The sequence below is a fragment of the Leuciscus leuciscus genome, assembly GCF_965113295.1.
Source record: "Leuciscus leuciscus genome assembly, chromosome: 13".
Lineage (NCBI taxonomy): Eukaryota > Metazoa > Chordata > Actinopteri > Cypriniformes > Leuciscidae > Leuciscus > Leuciscus leuciscus.
The window spans coordinates 24,455,416-24,473,566 of NC_138737.1; the positions used below are offsets into that span (position 1 = coordinate 24,455,416).

Consider the following 18,151-nt stretch of genomic DNA (forward strand, 5'->3'; position numbering starts at 1 on the left):
AGTCGACTAATGATTAGTCGAATATTAGGGGGCAGCCCTAAATAATATAATTAGAGGTGGGCATAGATTAATTTTTTTAATCTAGATTAATCTAGATTAATTTAGAAATTAATCTAGATTAATCTAGATTAAAATGGCTCATTTGAATTCTGCCGAAGGCATTCAAAATATGTGTGCTACCCAAATAATGACTATAAAAGTAAGTCTTTGAGAACGGGTTTCTCAAGCCAGGTGGCGCATTAGACCAGGGGCTCATCTCCTGTTTCCAAAATGCATCACAAACTGCTTGAGAAAGCTGTTCTACTCATAGACTGTAAAAGGTTACTACTGTACTGTTACCGTCCATAGGCAACATTAGGTAGGCCTATGCTATTATCAACTACTATAGGCTATCAATTAGGGATGGGCGATATGGCCTAAAATCTATATTGTGATATACATTGCAGCCTCTTGCGATAACGATATACAGTATATTATAATAAAACCATTTCAGAACAGATTACACAGACCCATGCTAAACAACTGCTAAATGTATTTTTTTTTAAAGGGTGTATGTAGTTTTGAGAACATATATTGTGCAAAACTGTAAGTATACAACATAATTTTGCAGATAAATAAAATTTAAGTACACTAGCTGCAGAGACTTAAGTAGGTCTAATGTTTATTATGGCTTGGAGCTTATGAAACCCCAAATTTAAAATTAGAATATTGTCTAACTGATGTATTTTCAGTTAAAAAGAAACACAACAACGATTCTTAAAATCGAGATTATGTGCTACACCACTAAGATATATTGGAATGGGAATAATACGCGCGCGCTGGTATTCAGTGATATCATGTTTCGTTTTGAATTTGAGGTGGTCGAACGGATTAGTCGTGTGTTAACTTACCGAACTGTTTCCCCACACACTCTGTATATAGTTTGCTGCTGCTCGTCTGACGGCTTAAACCCGAACCAAGTCCAAATAATGGATGTTGCACCAATCTTTTTCACCAGCTTTCACTTTCAGCCGTGTTTACTTAAGATGACGACGAATATGCGTTGCAGCCGGGTTTACCTCGCGGCCGCGGGTAGATTGCGTCATCATAGCTTGTGTAGTATAGAGCCATCTCCCAACCCAACTTGGAGAATAGATTAACGGCGATATTTTTTTTATCGCGCGATAAGAGTCTCGCGTTAACGCAGCACGTTAACGCCGATAACGGCCCACCACTAAATATAATATAACATACAACAGTTCTTTCTGATTCTTGAATCTGATTGGCTAAGAGCCATTTCAAGCCGTGTGATATTCACACAGTATCAGAACTTGAATAGTTTCACCGTTTGTATCACTCAGCTTGCAGTCGAGCAAATCCACCATATATATATATAAAAAATATATACTACTGTTGTTGTGTCACAAAATGTAGTTTTAAGAGTTTTTTTAGGCGAGAATAGGGTTGGGAATAGGGTTGGGTATCGTTTTTTTTTTTTTTTTTGGTGCCAAATCGATACTTTTAAAACGGTACCGGTGCCTAATCGGTGCTTGAACCGATACTAAAAAGCTTCAAAACGATGGTGAATGATTTATAAAAAAATATATATAATAAAAAAAAGATGCTTAATTTAATATAACATTTTTATATATATTTAGTCTAAATAAAACAAAAACAAATTTACATCATAAATTCACAATAAAACCTAAGCCACCTAACCCAACTACAATAATTTAACAATAAAAAAAACACTACAGTACTAATAACAGCAAAGTCTGTATTCTTGGTATGCTACAAACCAGCTTTAAATTTCAGCAATCCTCTTCACATTTTTTTTGCCTTCTCTGGTAAAATATGACACCTCTCCTGACTTACTGCATGTCCTGCACAAGGTGAGCGATATTTTAGAACGCATCACCTAAAATGCCGTGACGTGAAACCCCTCGTGGAAGAGGAACGCCGTCATGTTTTCAACTGTGACAATGAGCTCTTATCAGGATCAACTGAATGCTGGATTTCAAAAGTTAGTTCGCGGCTCTATTGTTGCAGTAAACTTGCACAACGTTCTTGAATTAATAATTTATTAGCTGTATATGCCTGCCTGTTATTGTAGCTAGGGACGTCGACTTCACATTTTCACACTTAACATGACACGGAACAAAACAAACTATGATTGGTTGCGTTTAGGGTTGGGTACCGAAATTATTGCCGCTTCCATAGCCATCAGTGTGTATTTTACAAACTATAAATGTTGTTTTGCTAATAATTATGTGTATTTGAATGTCTGAAACCTAAAATAAACCTTATGTGGTTGAAAACCCAGAATAGTTGTGATAGGCTAAATAACAGCACTGGGCACTGAGAAATAATAGTCTCTGCAGCGCCAGCCAACGCACGAATGCAGATTTGAAATTAGAAGTTGATGATCACGCAACCTGAACGTTCTAATCTCAATGGTGTGAACGATCGTACGCGTCAAAGGGTTAACTAGCGATCACATGCGGTGATGAAGCTTGCGTCCGTTTCGGAGAACCAGTGGGCAAATATTTCACAGACAGCTGAGGTACTTAAGTGGCACCGAAATGAGGCACCGAAATCTGCGTTTTGATTCGGTCCGGTTACATATCGGTACCGTGTTTCGGTACTCAACCCTAGGTGAGAATGTAGTTATTTTTAGACCTCAAATATGTGACTCTTATAGAATCATAGTGCCTATTTTACAATCCGTTTAGAGTCTTTCGCAGATGCGAGCTCCAGGCAATCAGCGTAAATCAAATGTGAAATCTTTGGTCTTATTAATCTAATACTTGTTCCAGAGCAAATCGATTTTGGTTAAGTAGAAAATTAAGTTCCATAACTATATTTAGACTATTTATTTTCACTTAAATCCTGTACTAGAACACTGCTTTTGCATGTTTGACTGAATTGTCTGCCTGTGTTTATTTCCTATCGTCTTTTATAATGGTGATTGTTGTTAATTTAAATATTGTTGTATAAATAAATAAATAAATAAATATTTTATATAAAATGTATAAATATTTTATATAAATAATATGCCGTATTTGGTATTGAGAAAGGATCGTGATTGGACTTCAGTGAAAGTTACATTATTACGCCTTTAGATGGCGGCAAAGACTGTTTTTACGAATGAGTCAGAAAAAGGAAGTTGTTTTAGCTGTCTGTCATGGGAATGACAATAACAAACAAATCACTTTCCAGGATATTCAAACTGATTTTTTGGAAATAATATTATGGACTTTGATCTGAATGAATGCTATATCAGAAGCAGGTAACACACTCGTTTAGTCGTTCTCTCTCTCATAATAGAATTAGTTCAGAATAAAGAATTAGTTTTTTAGAATTAGTAACGGAGGCTTGGGCTCAACTGTCAACATAAGATTTAAATCCATGATATTCTGTTGTTGTTTCTTATTTATTTACTCCCTTGAGCCGTTTAACTGTGGTATAAACACAATATCACACTCGTAGCGGTGCGATATGGCTATACATCATCACGCTGTGATTACTTAGTTTGCCCTCGTGGCTATGGCCGAATCACAGCTGTGCTGATATACATCTGTATAACATTGTGTAACATTGCTCAGATAATAAGGTGGCCGGGTGTAGAATTTGGAATGAACAGTCCCATTGTCCAAAAAGAAAAACATGCATTTAGTACCTAATTTGCAAAGTTAAATTTGCATGTCAGTGTATGCAAAACAAAGTCAGGAAGGAAAGAAAACACAAAAACACACACAAACAATTCTCTCAGATAGTTTAGCAAACTAAACTCCAGCGATGAACCTCTGAAAGGAAAATGCTGCCACAGCTCAAGAAATGAGGAAGGAGCAAGTAGGGTGTGAACAGGTTTCCTCACCTGCAGCAGTTGCTGCTTGAGTTTCTGGCTGTCGGACAGGTGCAGCTCACTCAGAAGGTCGGCCACCAGCCCAGGAGCCTGAGGTCTGAGGAATACATCACTGTTTCTGGGTGTGGAGCACCTGTTTCTCTCCATCCCTTTAGAGTTATTATACCCACTGTCCATCTCCTCCTCCTCCTCCTCTCCTCCCTCTTTGTCCTTCTCTCCATCCCGGCTGTCATCCAGCTGTAGCTCTAAGTGGCCAATAGAATCGAAGGGGTTGAGGGTAAGGGCGGTAAGTTCTCGTCTCAGGCTGTTCTTCTGCTCCCTCTCCTCTTTCAGGGCCTCGAGTGCCTCATCCAGCTGGCGCTCTGCAATCTCCCTCAGACGCCCGGCCTCTTCCAGCTGTGCCCTCATCAGCTCCAGCTCCTCGTCTTTATGGGTCAACTCCAACTTTACTGACTCAAACTCCACCTGTGGAAACAAATGTTAATGTTTAGTGATAATCTGTCTAGTTGTAATAGTAACGCATATACATATTAATATTACATGTTGAAAATATAGGTATAAGGATTTCATAGAAACTTAAATAGTTAGTTTGGATAAAAAGAAATTATTATTTAACCAAACCTGCCTGTTAGAGATCTGAACGTGAAGACCAGTGTCATTTACACGCTATTATAGCATTTATTAATATTTTGAATTTTTGTACTTATATTTTCTGTATTCATTTTAGTTTACGTTTAGTAATTTTGTTGTGTGCTTTTGTCATTTTTTAAGCTATAATCATTATTTTAAGCTTTAATTTATTTTTTATTTCAGTTTTAGCAATTTTAGTGCCTAAATGGAAATTAGAAACTTTGCCTTGACAACTAACTGAAAAGAGTTTAAGTTTTTCATGTATTATTTATATTTTAGGTTTGTCAATATTAGTTTTAGTTAGCAATAACAAAACTGCCAAAGACACCAAGCAACTACAATTTAAGTTTCGTTACTAGAAGTCATACACTAACTTCCGCTTGTCTACTTCCCATGTAGCTCCCTGCCCTCACTTGTTAGGCTGGATTAGCCTGCCTTTATGGATCTCATGTCATATAACAAATATTACAAACTTTGATGACAAATTACAATAAATAAATTTTACTAGGGAAAAACAGGAAGCCAGCTCTGTATCCTCTTCGTGACATCATAGCCACTGTTGGGCTATTATGACACTGGATTTGCTCCTGATTGTGACTTTCACATTTACATTAAAATCATGGTTTGTAAACAACAGAACTGAACAACTAGTTCAATGCAGTGATTTTACTCTCATTCAGATACTTGCATAAAAATTTTTTTAAAAAACGATTTTTGACCCCAGTGATATCAAACTATCTCCAGACCAATTTAACATCAAATGGGTTCAATTGTTAGCATTCAGAGTCACGCTGCATTGTCAATCCCAAAACTTTGCATACAATGAGAACTGGTGACATTAAATCACAACTTGCTGTTAAATTCTTGAGACACAACACATAGAGTTAATTTACAATGACTAATCCAGTTATTAAATTCAATTCTTGAGGAAAACTCAGCTTATTTGTGTATTTACTGTATGAATTCACCCTGAGCAAATCTTCTTCTTTTTTTTGTCCAATAGGGAAGGCATTCTAGCCTGTGTGTCTGAATATTTATGCGGGAAGTGAATAAAACCTTTCTCTTGTGCATTCCCTCAGAAGGAAGGCTTTGTCAAAAATCAGCTGAGACTGAAGCACTACAACAGAAGTGTTTGTACTGCAGTGACAGCAGCTGCAAGAAACACATTCAAAGTCATAAGACATCTCTAGTGAAGCACATTCCACAAGGAGAGACTTATGTTCAGCAAACACTAAAATAAAGGGCTTAACATTGCATGTAAAATTGCATTAGAGGATTACTATGACATATTTATGAGAAACAGCTGGCTATTCAATAAATACAGAAAACAAGAACACAAATCATACTTAAATATGAGCCTTCTCTAGATCAGCAGCATTACCTCCCACCCATTTTCTTACACACCTGGTTCTCCTTAAGCACTGAGACTTGTTTCTGCAGGGAGATGTTCTCCTCTTCCAGCTCACTGTTATCCTGAAGCTGCTGCACCTCTCGAGCCTTGTATTCCTTCATCTCCTCTCTCGTACGGGTCTTCTCCAACTCCAAACACTCGTACTCCTAGAGAGCAGAGGTAGTCGATCAGGACAGATCCACAGAATTCAGAATAGACCGAATAGAAGTATTAGATCTGCACAGCAATTACATGGTGGTAGCTTCATAAAATGTTGCAGCTGTAAATCCAATCAATAAAAATTCTCTCAAGGCGATGGCTTACTCAATTTAAATTTCTGTCATGATTTGCACGTCCACGTGTCAATTCCAAACCTTACTTTGAACAAAAAATTTGAAGTTTAGCACAATGTCCTAGGTGCACTTTTCCATACTGTAATTGAACTGAATGAAGACGGCCATTGACATCAAACCTGGCATGACAAGTTAATGCACTATAGTTGTGCAGATTGTGAGGCTATTTAGAATAAGGCAGAGTAGTATTAATATTTTTTTATTAAAGAACTTGCCAAATTTCCTTTAGAATAAATTTTTTTTTTTTATCATTTGAAGTGCTTAAAATTCATTTATTTTCCCCCACAAAAGTCATAATTTTTTTTACACACAAGCTCTTAAAGGAGTTCACTTTAAAATGAAAATAACCCCATGATTTACTCACCCTCAAGTCATCCTAGGTGTATATGACTTTCTTCTTTCAGACGAATACAATTGGAGTTATATTAATAAACTCCCTGACGCTTCCGAGCTTGATATGGCAGTGTTTTCCATTATCAAAAATGGCATATTTTTCTTACAAAAACTCAGCGGTTTGCTTCAGAAAGCCTTTATTACTCCACCAGAGCCGTTTGGAGATTGTTTATGATGGATGGATGCACTTTTTAGAGCTTCAATCTGTTGGTTGCAATCCACTGCCATTATCAAGCTTGGAAGAGCCAGGATATCTTTTTAATATAACTCATGGGGTAACTAAATCATGGGGTAATTTTCATTTTAAAGTGAACTACTCCTTTAAATTTTTCACACACATTATATATAAATAAATATATAAATTTGTAATTCCAAGAAACAAAAAAATATATAATTTATATATATACTGTATATACTGTGTATATATATATATATATAAAATAAATATATTATAAAACATTTTTGGCCAGTGTCTGAAATAAATTATTGACCAAAGCCCAAAAATGTGCAGTGCATTACTACCTTTAAATATGCATGACATTTATACATCTGTTACTTATAGATGTGACAAGCATTGTACATGTACAATAATTCTGTTAGTTCACTATGGACTCTCTTCACTTCAAGTGAAACTCATCCCGGTTTTGTCACATGATCAGGCCTCATGAAAACAAGGACTCATATTTCTACTTTTACTTTGATCAGCTAGTATGCAAGCAGAGGTTACATTAATGAGTGCCATTTCAGCTTAGAATTTTCATTTGTTTGATGCAATTACACATAAATATAGCCTCTTAGCATATGAACCCTATTATACAGCTCATATAGCAAAGTCAATAAACATTTTAATGGACTTGTGTCTATGAGGTCAGGAACAGTAAAGCACATTTTTATACTGATGATGGTGTTTGTACCTTCTTCAGCTGGGTGGAGAGCCCGGACAGTCTCTCGTTTTCAGCCGAGGCATTGGCCAGCATGACGCGGGCCTGTTTAAGCTCCGCCTGCAGCTCATCCATGCGAATCTCCATGGCCGTCTCTTTAGTGGCCGACTCTTGCAGGAGCCTCTCTTCTCGACTTTCCCCATCTGCAGCTGCACGCTTATGGCTGCTCACAGAGTCTGCCAGAGCCTATAAACATTTACACCATCAAACCCTCTCATCTTCACCATAGCCAAGACTCTGAATTACACTAGAAACGCTTTTGCCAGTTCCCAACAAAAGAAGAAACAAAACAATTTAGTTTATTGACTTAAACAAGTAACATTGGCACAATTTACGGCCCTCTGCTATTTTGCGTGAATGTCTGAAATTCTTCAAACGAGTTTTCAGAGCTGTTGAAAGTTAAGAAGTTGTTAGACTTCAATTATTTTGAGTGATTTGTTTACTTGCCTAGCCAATAAACAACAGCAACTGTATTGAGAGCTGGCAAAGTGAAACTTTCAATTACATTCCAGCTTCACTGGCAAACAGAGGGAGTAATTACAATGGGTTTAACTCATGCTAAAGCCGCTTTTGTGCTTGGACAAACCGTAACAAACATTTCCCAGACTGTCTCACACTGAATTGAACTGTTACCAGATGAACCAATACTGGACAGGTTGCCTTAGCGTAGCCACACACTTTTCTCTGAACATTATAATTTGAATCATGTGAGAACATGTGGGAAAACATGCTTGTGCTGCTCTATAATTAATGATGAAAGGCAGAGTGAAGAGGGGGAAGTGAAGTGTACATGAGAGCCTGTAAGAGATATGCAGGGGAATTTACACCTCTGTACATTATGTGTAGGAGCAGAACATGCTGTTTAAAAGACAGAAAATGAAGATGTCCCCCAAAATGATTTCCTTGCGTGAAACACAAAAGGAGATGTTAGAATATCTCAGCAGCTCTAATCCATACAACAAAAACAGAAGGTGATTTATAAGACTAAGCTCTAAAGCAACAAAAAAGCACTATAAAAGTATCTTTGGTCCATGGTTCTGAAGACATGCAATAATTGTAGGGCTGCAGCTATCAAATATTCTACCGATTATTCCATTGATAAATCGAGTAAACGGATAAAAAAATTGTGGTAATCAAAATAGATCCAAGTGAACAAGAGCCTTTAAAATGACTTAAAATAAAAATTAACAACAAGCAATAATAATTGGTTCAAACAAAGTAAGTAATCATATGGGTTTTATTGAACAACACTGTTAAAATACACAATGTAAAATAAAAGATAAACTAAACTAATATAAACATAACTTATGTATAAATATAACATTATGTGTTATAAAAAATGCCTGCAAAGGGGGCCAACGGCCTGGTGTTAGTTGTTGTTACACTACGCCATGATTAAATCCTTGTTTAATATTTTGGATATTTATAGAGATGCACCGATTGATCGGCTGGTGACCGGAATTGGCCGATTTTCACGTGATCGGCCATGACCGGCCGGTCAGTCTGACAAATGCCGATTTTATGCCAGTCAAATGCACTCGGGCACCGCATGATTAACATCGCGCAACATCAGCATCACACGTGCACACGGAACGCACATGTAGGAAACCTCGTGAATTACGTCCGTTCAGACCGCAAGCGCATATTTTTTTCCGGCGTGCATGTTAATCAATGAGTGCATTCACAACGGTAGCAGGAGCAGCACGTGAGCGTCAAGCAGGAGCGTCGCGAGCAGTGAAGTGCGTGTTTCGGCGCCGAGTCCATTTGCTGCACTGCTCGCGCTCAATTAAAGGGAAAGCACACATTTGTTGGACAAAATAGCCTAAATAGGGTTTCACAAAAAAAGTGCCCAAAATGCACAGAATTTTCGGGTTTCAACAAGAACTGGAGTAGGCAATGTCAGAAAAGAAAACGAAGACTAATATTTATAGAAAATGTACCCATTTAAACTTGTTTTATTATTCAGTTTGTACAAGTGATTGCAATAGGCCTGTGTGTGTGTGCTTTGAGAAATATCTTTATACTGCAAGGCTATATTTATTTTATTTTTTATTTATATATTATTTTATTGCCATTCCCTGTTTCCATACAGACGTTTAGTTTGCTAAATACATATATAAAAAAATTATTGGATATTGAATGTGAAAAGGAAATGGTTCTTCCATAACACTGCACTTTAGATGTGTGTGAATTACCCACACCTGGAGTAATTTATATAGTTCTATTTTATAGCGTTTATCTGTTAAAAAAAAATGTACTATGCAAATTGTAAAATGTTCTATTACAGAAAAGATATAAAATAAATAAATATTTGTGTGTGCTGTAAAGTGGTTAGAAAAAATGAAATCGGAATCGGCTAAAATCGGTATCGGCAGGTCAAACTTAATGAAAAATCGGAAATCGGCCCATAAAATTGTAATCGGTGCATCTCTAGATATTTAGAAACATATTTATGTATTCTCCCGTGCTGGCGTAGATTTACAAATGAGTTACGTAACAAATCTTGTGAAATGGCGCAAACTGCGTTCCCAGATGATTGTTATTAGCAACCCAAACTCAAAGCATGCAGAGATGGAGTTTGAGTGCAACAATGAAAAACCAGCCACTGGCAAAACCAGCAATGCAGGTTTGAGAGTTGGCGCCCCGACAAATCTCGCAAGAATCACGACTTGCTTTACGGCACATACATAAACACCATATGAAGCAGCCTCCATGAAGACACTAGCACGCATTTCAGACGTGAATCATGGCAGAGTTGACGAAGAAAATGAAGAAAGCGCGGTCGGAAGAGACAAGGAAAAGTAAATGACGGCTCTGCGTGAGTGGTATTTACGTCAGTAACGTTAAATACAAGTACTCCACAGTGACTCTAGGGGTCGCTGTTTGAGAAAAACGGAAACTGCATAGTGTGCCTTTAAATATATCACGTAGCCTTAGAAAACAGTGTAATATGGCGATTCATGGATTCTAGTCCGTGGAACGCGCCACTTCCGGTATTTTGCCGGTTACTCAACACCAGTAAATTGCATTAGAGGATTTTTTTAAATCGAGTACTCGACTTTAAATCGAGGAATCGTGACGGCTCTAAATAAGTGTAAGTGCAAATTGGTGGGGTTTTTATTATTATTATCGAGTTACTATTATAGGTTTTATAAATATTTTGAGTTATTTTTTTATGTTTTGTTTTCATTAATTAGTTTCAGTAATTTTGTTGTGCATTGTCATGTTTTATTATGTCTATAGTTTAAAAAAAAAATCAGTTTTAGTTATTTTAGTAAATCAAGTTAAACTAAAAAATGAGAAGTGTTGCAACTAGCAGAAATAAAACAAGTTTCTTTTATTTCAATTTGCATTTTTTATGGTTTTAGTATTAGTTAACTATAATAACTGCTCCACATCTTTCATAGGAGCTCTCAAACACACAAGAACCAATGACCTTTGGCTTCAACAAAAAATTTTTTTAATTCAATGTATGGAAAAGAGCTGCTTGGACATTCTGTCGTAAATCTTCTTTTGTGTTTCAAGATAGCAAGAAAATAATATCGTTTTGAAACAGCACAGGAGAGGCGGGTCAGTCAATTTAATTTTTTGGATGAACTATTGAATGAAGAAGACGATTCAATAAATGTATTAATTAGTATAATCTTAAAGGACTAAACAGGAAATGACAACTGCAATGTGAACCACATCTAAGCTACATCTCTAGAATATCACACTAGACCCAGATCTGTTCACTCCAGTCATCTCACTCTACCACACACACCTACTTTGCAGATTTCATGCTCTACTAATCAGACACACAGAGAGAGAAATACATGAGCCTAATCTTCATACCAGAGGGAGTGGGTCAACAATGTCCACATGTGAACTTCATATAAAATATGAGAGACATATTAGCTGAAGTTGGCCAGCCAATAATGCATGTGCACATATAATGTCCTCAATGTGCTGCAAATTTGTAGAACTGTAAAAGTCGAAACGCAGGGATTTTGGGCCACAGATTTATGTAATAAATCAGTTAACAAAGAGAGCCAAAAAAAAGCTAATTCATCCCAGGCTTACAGCCTATTTGTTTTCTTCTTTGGCCATGGACCACAAAGACTGATCTGTCTGAACAGATGATCTATTAAAATGGTAGTGTTGGGAAATGGGAACATATTAATACATATCCTCAATTTTAAAATTCAAAAGACCCCCTTCATTTCAAATTTAAGAAAAATAGACACACATTTTCCTATAAAACATTTGGAAAAAATATTTTTTTTAAATGGGGAAACAAGGCAATTTAAATCAGATGACCTGATAATCTGGCAAGAAGTAAAGTCCTTGCATTTCACAGGAGCTCATTCATTTAGAGAAAGAAAGGGCATTTTATCATTCATTATTTCACAGATTATTCAATGATTATTATCAAAAGAATAACATGCAGACCACTCGATCAAGCTCGATTTGGCTTGATGAATCATCAAAACTACACCATTTTCCTTTTTGCCATCATTTGTATAAATATCTGACTACTGGTTAGTCCCCTGGGTCCCAAAGAATTGTTAATGTGTCATGTGATTATCATTCAATTTAAATGTCATGTTTTGGTTTGACAAATCCTGAAATGATACTGACAAGAAGGGAAAACAGGTCACTGAAAGTGGTGTCCTATCTCCAGACAAAACATAGGAGAATGCAAACTACCCATCTTTAACACCACAAGGATATGAATCACACAGGGATGAAGATGATTCTGATCATTCAACAGAAGAAGGGCAAAGAAAAAGTCCCCAGGCTGGTTGTGTAACAGCTAAACGACATGACTTCTCAAGGCTTGATTGTTCCTTGGACAAAATCCCTTTATAGAAAAAAGCACTTCAGGAAGCAAATCACAAGTTCAATGATTCTTAGTGGTTCTAAACTGGTTGGTCATGAATAAACAAACAAATGAATAGGCTTTTCAACTTTTAAAAGGAAAGTGAAAACCCATTTTGATGTCAAAGGTTATGTCTCCACTGTCCAATCAAATTCTCTCTCAACAAATTCATCTGTTTTCAGATGCAAAAATGAACAGGTTGTGATATGCCCTCATCCTCAAATAAACAAAACCACTCAGAGTCAAGGTAATAGGAAACATGACCCAGACTACATTTAACACAGGTTCACTTGCTTCAATAATAAACACGGTTTGTGTAGACAAAGTTTTGTGCGGCAAATTATTATAAATGTAAATGGGGAAACAAGGCAATTTAAATAAATACAAATGACCTGATCTTCCCTTCACCTCCGTACAGATAAAACATAGTCGTTATATCTGTACAGAGTCACCACGTGGCTACGCGGACGCGATAAATAATTCTGTATTATACATTTTTAAGGCCAGACAAGTAGTTTGTTGAGGGTTGATTTGTAAAAAAGGACTACACGCTTGCGCACATATATATTAAAACCTATTTATTCTAGAGCTGCTGTAAAGCCAAAACAATCTCCGTTACTGTAATTTCCTATTATCACTGTAAAGCTGCTTTGAAACAATTCATATTGTTAAAAGCACTATATAAATGAGGGTGACTTGACTGATAATCTGGCAAGAAGTAAAGTCCTTGCATTTCACAGGAGCTCATTAATCTAGAGAATGATGATCCACAATACATTTAACACAGGTTCACTTGCTTCAATAATAAACACAGTTTGTGTAGGCAACAAAGATTTGTGCGGCAAATTATTGTCTGCTAAGAGAATTAAACCATTTAAACAACAAATACTCATACCTACGCCATAAATCATTTCACGAGTTCCTTTGCCCATATAATCTTTAAGCTAATAAAGTTAAGCTTATTTGGCTTGCTGTCCGCAATGGAGGGGCTCGAGGAAGCAGCTTCAACTCAAGCTTAGATATACCCCCCAGTGACTACTAATGCTTGGATGATGAGTATGGTAGCAAGAAGCCTAACTTATGTTGGTGGAGTTGGGGAGGTGGAGGGATGCCAAAACAAGGTGAGCGGCTGCTTATATGCTCCGGCAGTTAATTGAAAGATTAGATGGGTTCACTCTTCCCAAAATTACGTTGTGAACTTCACTTAAAGGTCCCATGACATGAAATTTTCATTTTCTGAGGTTTTTTAACATTAATATGAGTTCCCCTAGCCTGTATATGTTCCCCAAGTTTCTAGAAATTTCAATCGGTGTAAATCGAGCTTTTGCTCTTTCTCTGCCTTTGAGAAAATGGAGGCTCATACGCGCTGATCTTGAATCTCCTCCTTATGACGTCATAAGGAGGAAATGTTACCTCCCCTGTCTCTGCTTTGCCCGCCCAGAGAATATTTTTTCCGCCCATGAGAAAATGCGCTAGGAAGTAGGAACGCGCGCACGCGATTTTAGTTTGTCAACGAGAGATATCATGGCTTTTGAGCGAGCGAAGCATAACAATTGCTCAATAATTGGATGTACAAATGAACACCGAAGGTCAATGCAGAGCTGGGCTTGCTGAACGTCTGAAACTAAAGTCTGGATCACTCTCTTTGGCTCAGCTACACACCTCGGACAAGTAAGTCAACTAATGATATATAAGTGTGTTGCTTTACTGTTTATGGTTACCTAGATTTTACACGTAGAATGTGGCTGTAACATTAGCTATGCAGTTTATGTGTGTGAATACACATACTGTAACGCGAGTGTTGTACACTTCTTTGTTATTTGGATAACCGTTTTCCTGTTGGTTATATGGCGCGCGCGATATCCGCATTTCAAGATCGCAGAGCTTGATGTAATTGTAATAAGATAAATATACAGATCTCTCATGAAAAGGCAACAGTAGGTTAGCGTTAGCTACATGATAATAACTGTAAACCATCCGAATAAAGTACCGTATCCAGACATAATTTTTTAAACTAACCATTCGGAAACGTCCTGCTGGAGCCGCTGAGTTGCAACTTCTTCATCCGTTGCTTCTCCATCTGGATCAGATTCTGGGTCAAACTGAAATGCTTGAACGACTGCGTGTCTTCGTGCCATTGCTATATCCAACGTAAACATGCACGCCACGGTACCGTTGCGCAAGATGGTCAAGGCCACACTCACCCTCCACCTTGCGCCGCCTTTCTCCTTCTCATTATCATTTAAAGCTACAGACACCGAAACGGCCCGTCTGAAGGAAGCTCATTCTGGGACTGGCTTGAAGTGGCTATAATTCTGCACCGAGGCTGAATTTTTGGAAAGAGATTTCAGATACAGTACTAGGGACCACTAAGGCCTATATTAAAGCCTACAAAAAGTAGCATGTCATGGGACCTTCAAAAATAAAAAATAAAAAATAAAAAAGTTTAATTTAGTACAATAAACGATTTTGGTACAGTGTTAAGTCATTACTTCACATCAAATGCAAAGTCTGGATCCTGAAACGATTAATTGCGATTTAATAACATAAATATCACTGGGGGGGGGGGGAAGCTCTTGTCTCATGTAACAATTCCTCAATACCTAAATCCAAGCTTCTGCCACTCTTTCCATATTTCTATATTTCTCTCTTGACTGACCTCTCTGAGCTGTTGCATTTCCATCTTAAGGGCTTCATGTTCTTCTTCCAGCTGGCTGTGTTTGGTCTTCAGAGCAGCGCTCTCCTCCAGAACGGCCAGGCCGTACCGTGCAGCCTGTAACTTCTCCTCATTGGCCTCCTGGAGTTCTGCCGTCAGCCTCTCCACCTCTGCTTGAAGCCCCCCTTCTCCTGCTCCGATCCCCTCCACCTCTCCATCACCCTCCTCCAGCATCCTCTGCCCAACCTCACGCTCCGGCCGAGAACAGACACGTCACTCCTGTCTCGTCATCCTTGAAGTCAGCAAGAAGACATATGGACTAGAGTTAAGGCCAGTTCACATGATGTAGTGATAAATATATTAGCATCCACACCAATTGACTTATAAGCACACTCTGCAGTTATGTTGTCTGGCGTTTTAAAGAGCTCACACATTTGAACTCGGGTGGATTTTTATTGGCTGTTAATGTTTTTATCGTTCATCAACTGGGGAAAAAAAATGTCCAGAAAGTGATTCCAATGATATCGTTCCTCTGTGTTGTTATCGCTAGCTATGCCGTGTACTTTCCTATTCTCATCAAATTAGAACAACTGTTGAAATTTTGTAAGTTCATTTTTGAAAGAACAAGAAGTCTCTAATGCTCAACAAAACTGCATTTATTTGATCAAAAATACAGTAAAACAGTAATACTGTGAAATTATTACAAAAGTTTGGGGTCAGTAAGAATTTTATGTTTTTTAAAAGAAGTCTTACCAAGGTGATACCCCAACATTTTTAATGGTCAAAGAATCCTGAAAAATAATAATAAAAATAAGCAGGATTTTTTAAAATAATATATGAAGAGTTCAGATGCAAAAGCCTCTATATGCCATCTGAAATTTTCTTATAGAATGATCATTTTTATCAAGCTTGTGTATTTAAGTTCAGTAATTTCACTTAAATGACAATTAATAGGTAATCTTCATTGCCATTTAAGTGAAATTATTGAATTTAAATATACGAGCTTGATAAAAATGATCATTCTATAAAAAATTTCAGATGGCATTTAGAGGCTTTTGCATCTGAACTCTTCATATAATAAAATATAAGATGTATAAAAACATTTTATTATAATATATTAAAATATATATATTTTTTAATTCAATATTTTAAATATGACTGTTTTACTCTATTTTGATCAAATAAATGCACAGCCTTGGTGACCACAAATGACTTCTTTTATTAGGCTATATATTAGTGGGAACAGGCCTAAATGATCCTTTTTCCTCGTCTAAATTGCTCTTTTCCACTGAAAGTTGGTGATTACTGCTTTTCTTGGTTCCCATTCACTTTTATTGTATTGAAAATGACAATTTTTGACATTCTGGTCTGCGTTTCCAAAAAGCATCGTAAGCCTAAGTTGATCGTAGAGACCATTGTGCTTTGCCTGACAGTGCTTTGGGAAACGCAGCCCTGTTAAACATCTTTTTTTTGTGTGCCACAAAAGACAGTAGAATGGGTTTGGAACAACATCATGACAGCTAAATCATTTTTGGGTGAACTTTCACATTCATGATTTCGAATGTGTAAGATTAGGCTACTATCAGTCCTAACATAATGAAGCCTCTTCGAAAGCAACTGCACAGCTCAAAGACCCCAGACTTAACATTATTATGAGATAATCAGAGCTGTTTCCCATCAGACCAGCAGGACTCAGCCCAATGAGATTAACTCTAGCAGCTTAAAAGACTTTTACACTTTCACTCCAGCAAGCTAATGTTGAATGTCCATCTAATGACATGGTGGTTTTACATGGATTACTGAATGGATAGCTCACCCAAACCTGAGAATACGTCATCGTTTACTAAACCTAATGTTATTCCAAACCTGCATGAATTTTTTTTTTTACTGTGGAACACACAAGAAGAACGATAGTCTGAGTCACCCTTCACTTTAATAGTGGCGGAATTGTCATGTTTGGGTGAACTGTCTCTTTAACATCATCCAATATGTCTGTGTAAACCGAGTGTTTCAAAACAACAGAAACACTTAAAGTCATTCCTTTAACAGTTAAACTTAGTCCTGCTTTCACATTAGCAGTGGCGCTTTTTGGATTCAAGCTCAGACAGGTTGTGTCAAAAAGCGTAATTTTTGGTGGCTTACTGACATTTTTCAGTTCAGGAAGTATCTTTAATGTATGTTATTACACTTAACTGCAATAAATAGACGAATTGGGTTGGTCAGGCTACAAAAGCTCACTGTTGGTAACAATATGTTGGTTTCTAAAAGTTTCGTTTTTTTACAAGGACACTTTGTAAATTGTCAAAACATTAACGTTAGCTAGTTTGTGAATAGTTTGCGGTAGCCACGGTGCTAACACATAAAATAGTTCGGTTCTCTTGGATTTAGCTCAAGGTTACAAAACATTGTTCTTGTTATTATAAAAGTAGCAAATGTTGCCCAAAAATTACCAACCGTTCATTTGCTGAAGGATCTTTATTAGGTCAATACATCCGCCTTATTTATTTTTTATTTGCTACAAGGTTAGCTTAGGATAAATTGTCAGCTGGCGCTGGCTAAAGATAAGAATATCACTTTAAATGGTCTCTTACCTTTAGATTTGGTTGACAGATTCATGCAGTAAACGGATGAAACATGAATTTGAGCTTGAAGGAGATCAACCCTTTTCTTGCGCGCGCTCCAGAAGTCAGCCGTTTGAATGAATATACGAGCACGAGCACAACTCTGAAGAGCAGCTCAACAGCCAATGACGCGCATCCACTTCCGCCTCACGCTCGCGCAGCTTCAGTGAACATTTTACAGCGGATGTGGTTCTGCCACTGAATAAAAATAAGATTAAGTTGTCACCATAGATAGACTATGGTGACAACTTATAGACTGTACAAAACAGCTGTCACGTATGATACAAATGTGAAAGTTTTAAACGATTATTAGTTTTACTTAGTGTTTATTATTGTGTGCTTTAAATTTGTACTGTGACATGAAGCAACCAACAAAGTACCAATAAATCTACCTTAATGGCACTGATAAACTGCACTGCCAAATGCCACACGAATGTCGTTTCTGCTAATAAACAAGCCATT

General features: G+C 37.1%; 1 protein-coding gene across 1 annotated transcript in view; it reads right to left on the reverse strand.

Moving 5' to 3' along the window:
* The window catches only part of LOC309513527 (protein bicaudal D homolog 2), a 38,806-nt gene extending 20,996 nt beyond the window's left edge, over positions 1–17,810 (reverse strand). Inside the window, exons 1-5 of the mRNA XM_082189415.1 lie at positions 17,660–17,810; positions 15,072–15,360; positions 7,525–7,737; positions 5,879–6,031; positions 3,857–4,309 (exon numbers count right to left, since the gene is read on the reverse strand). Of these exons, the coding sequence (XP_082045541.1) occupies positions 3,857–4,309; positions 5,879–6,031; positions 7,525–7,737; positions 15,072–15,302 (1,050 nt within the window). The 5' untranslated portion in view covers positions 15,303–15,360; positions 17,660–17,810. The remainder of the gene's footprint in view (positions 1–3,856; positions 4,310–5,878; positions 6,032–7,524; positions 7,738–15,071; positions 15,361–17,659) is intronic.
* Positions 17,811–18,151: the final 341 nt, after the last annotated feature.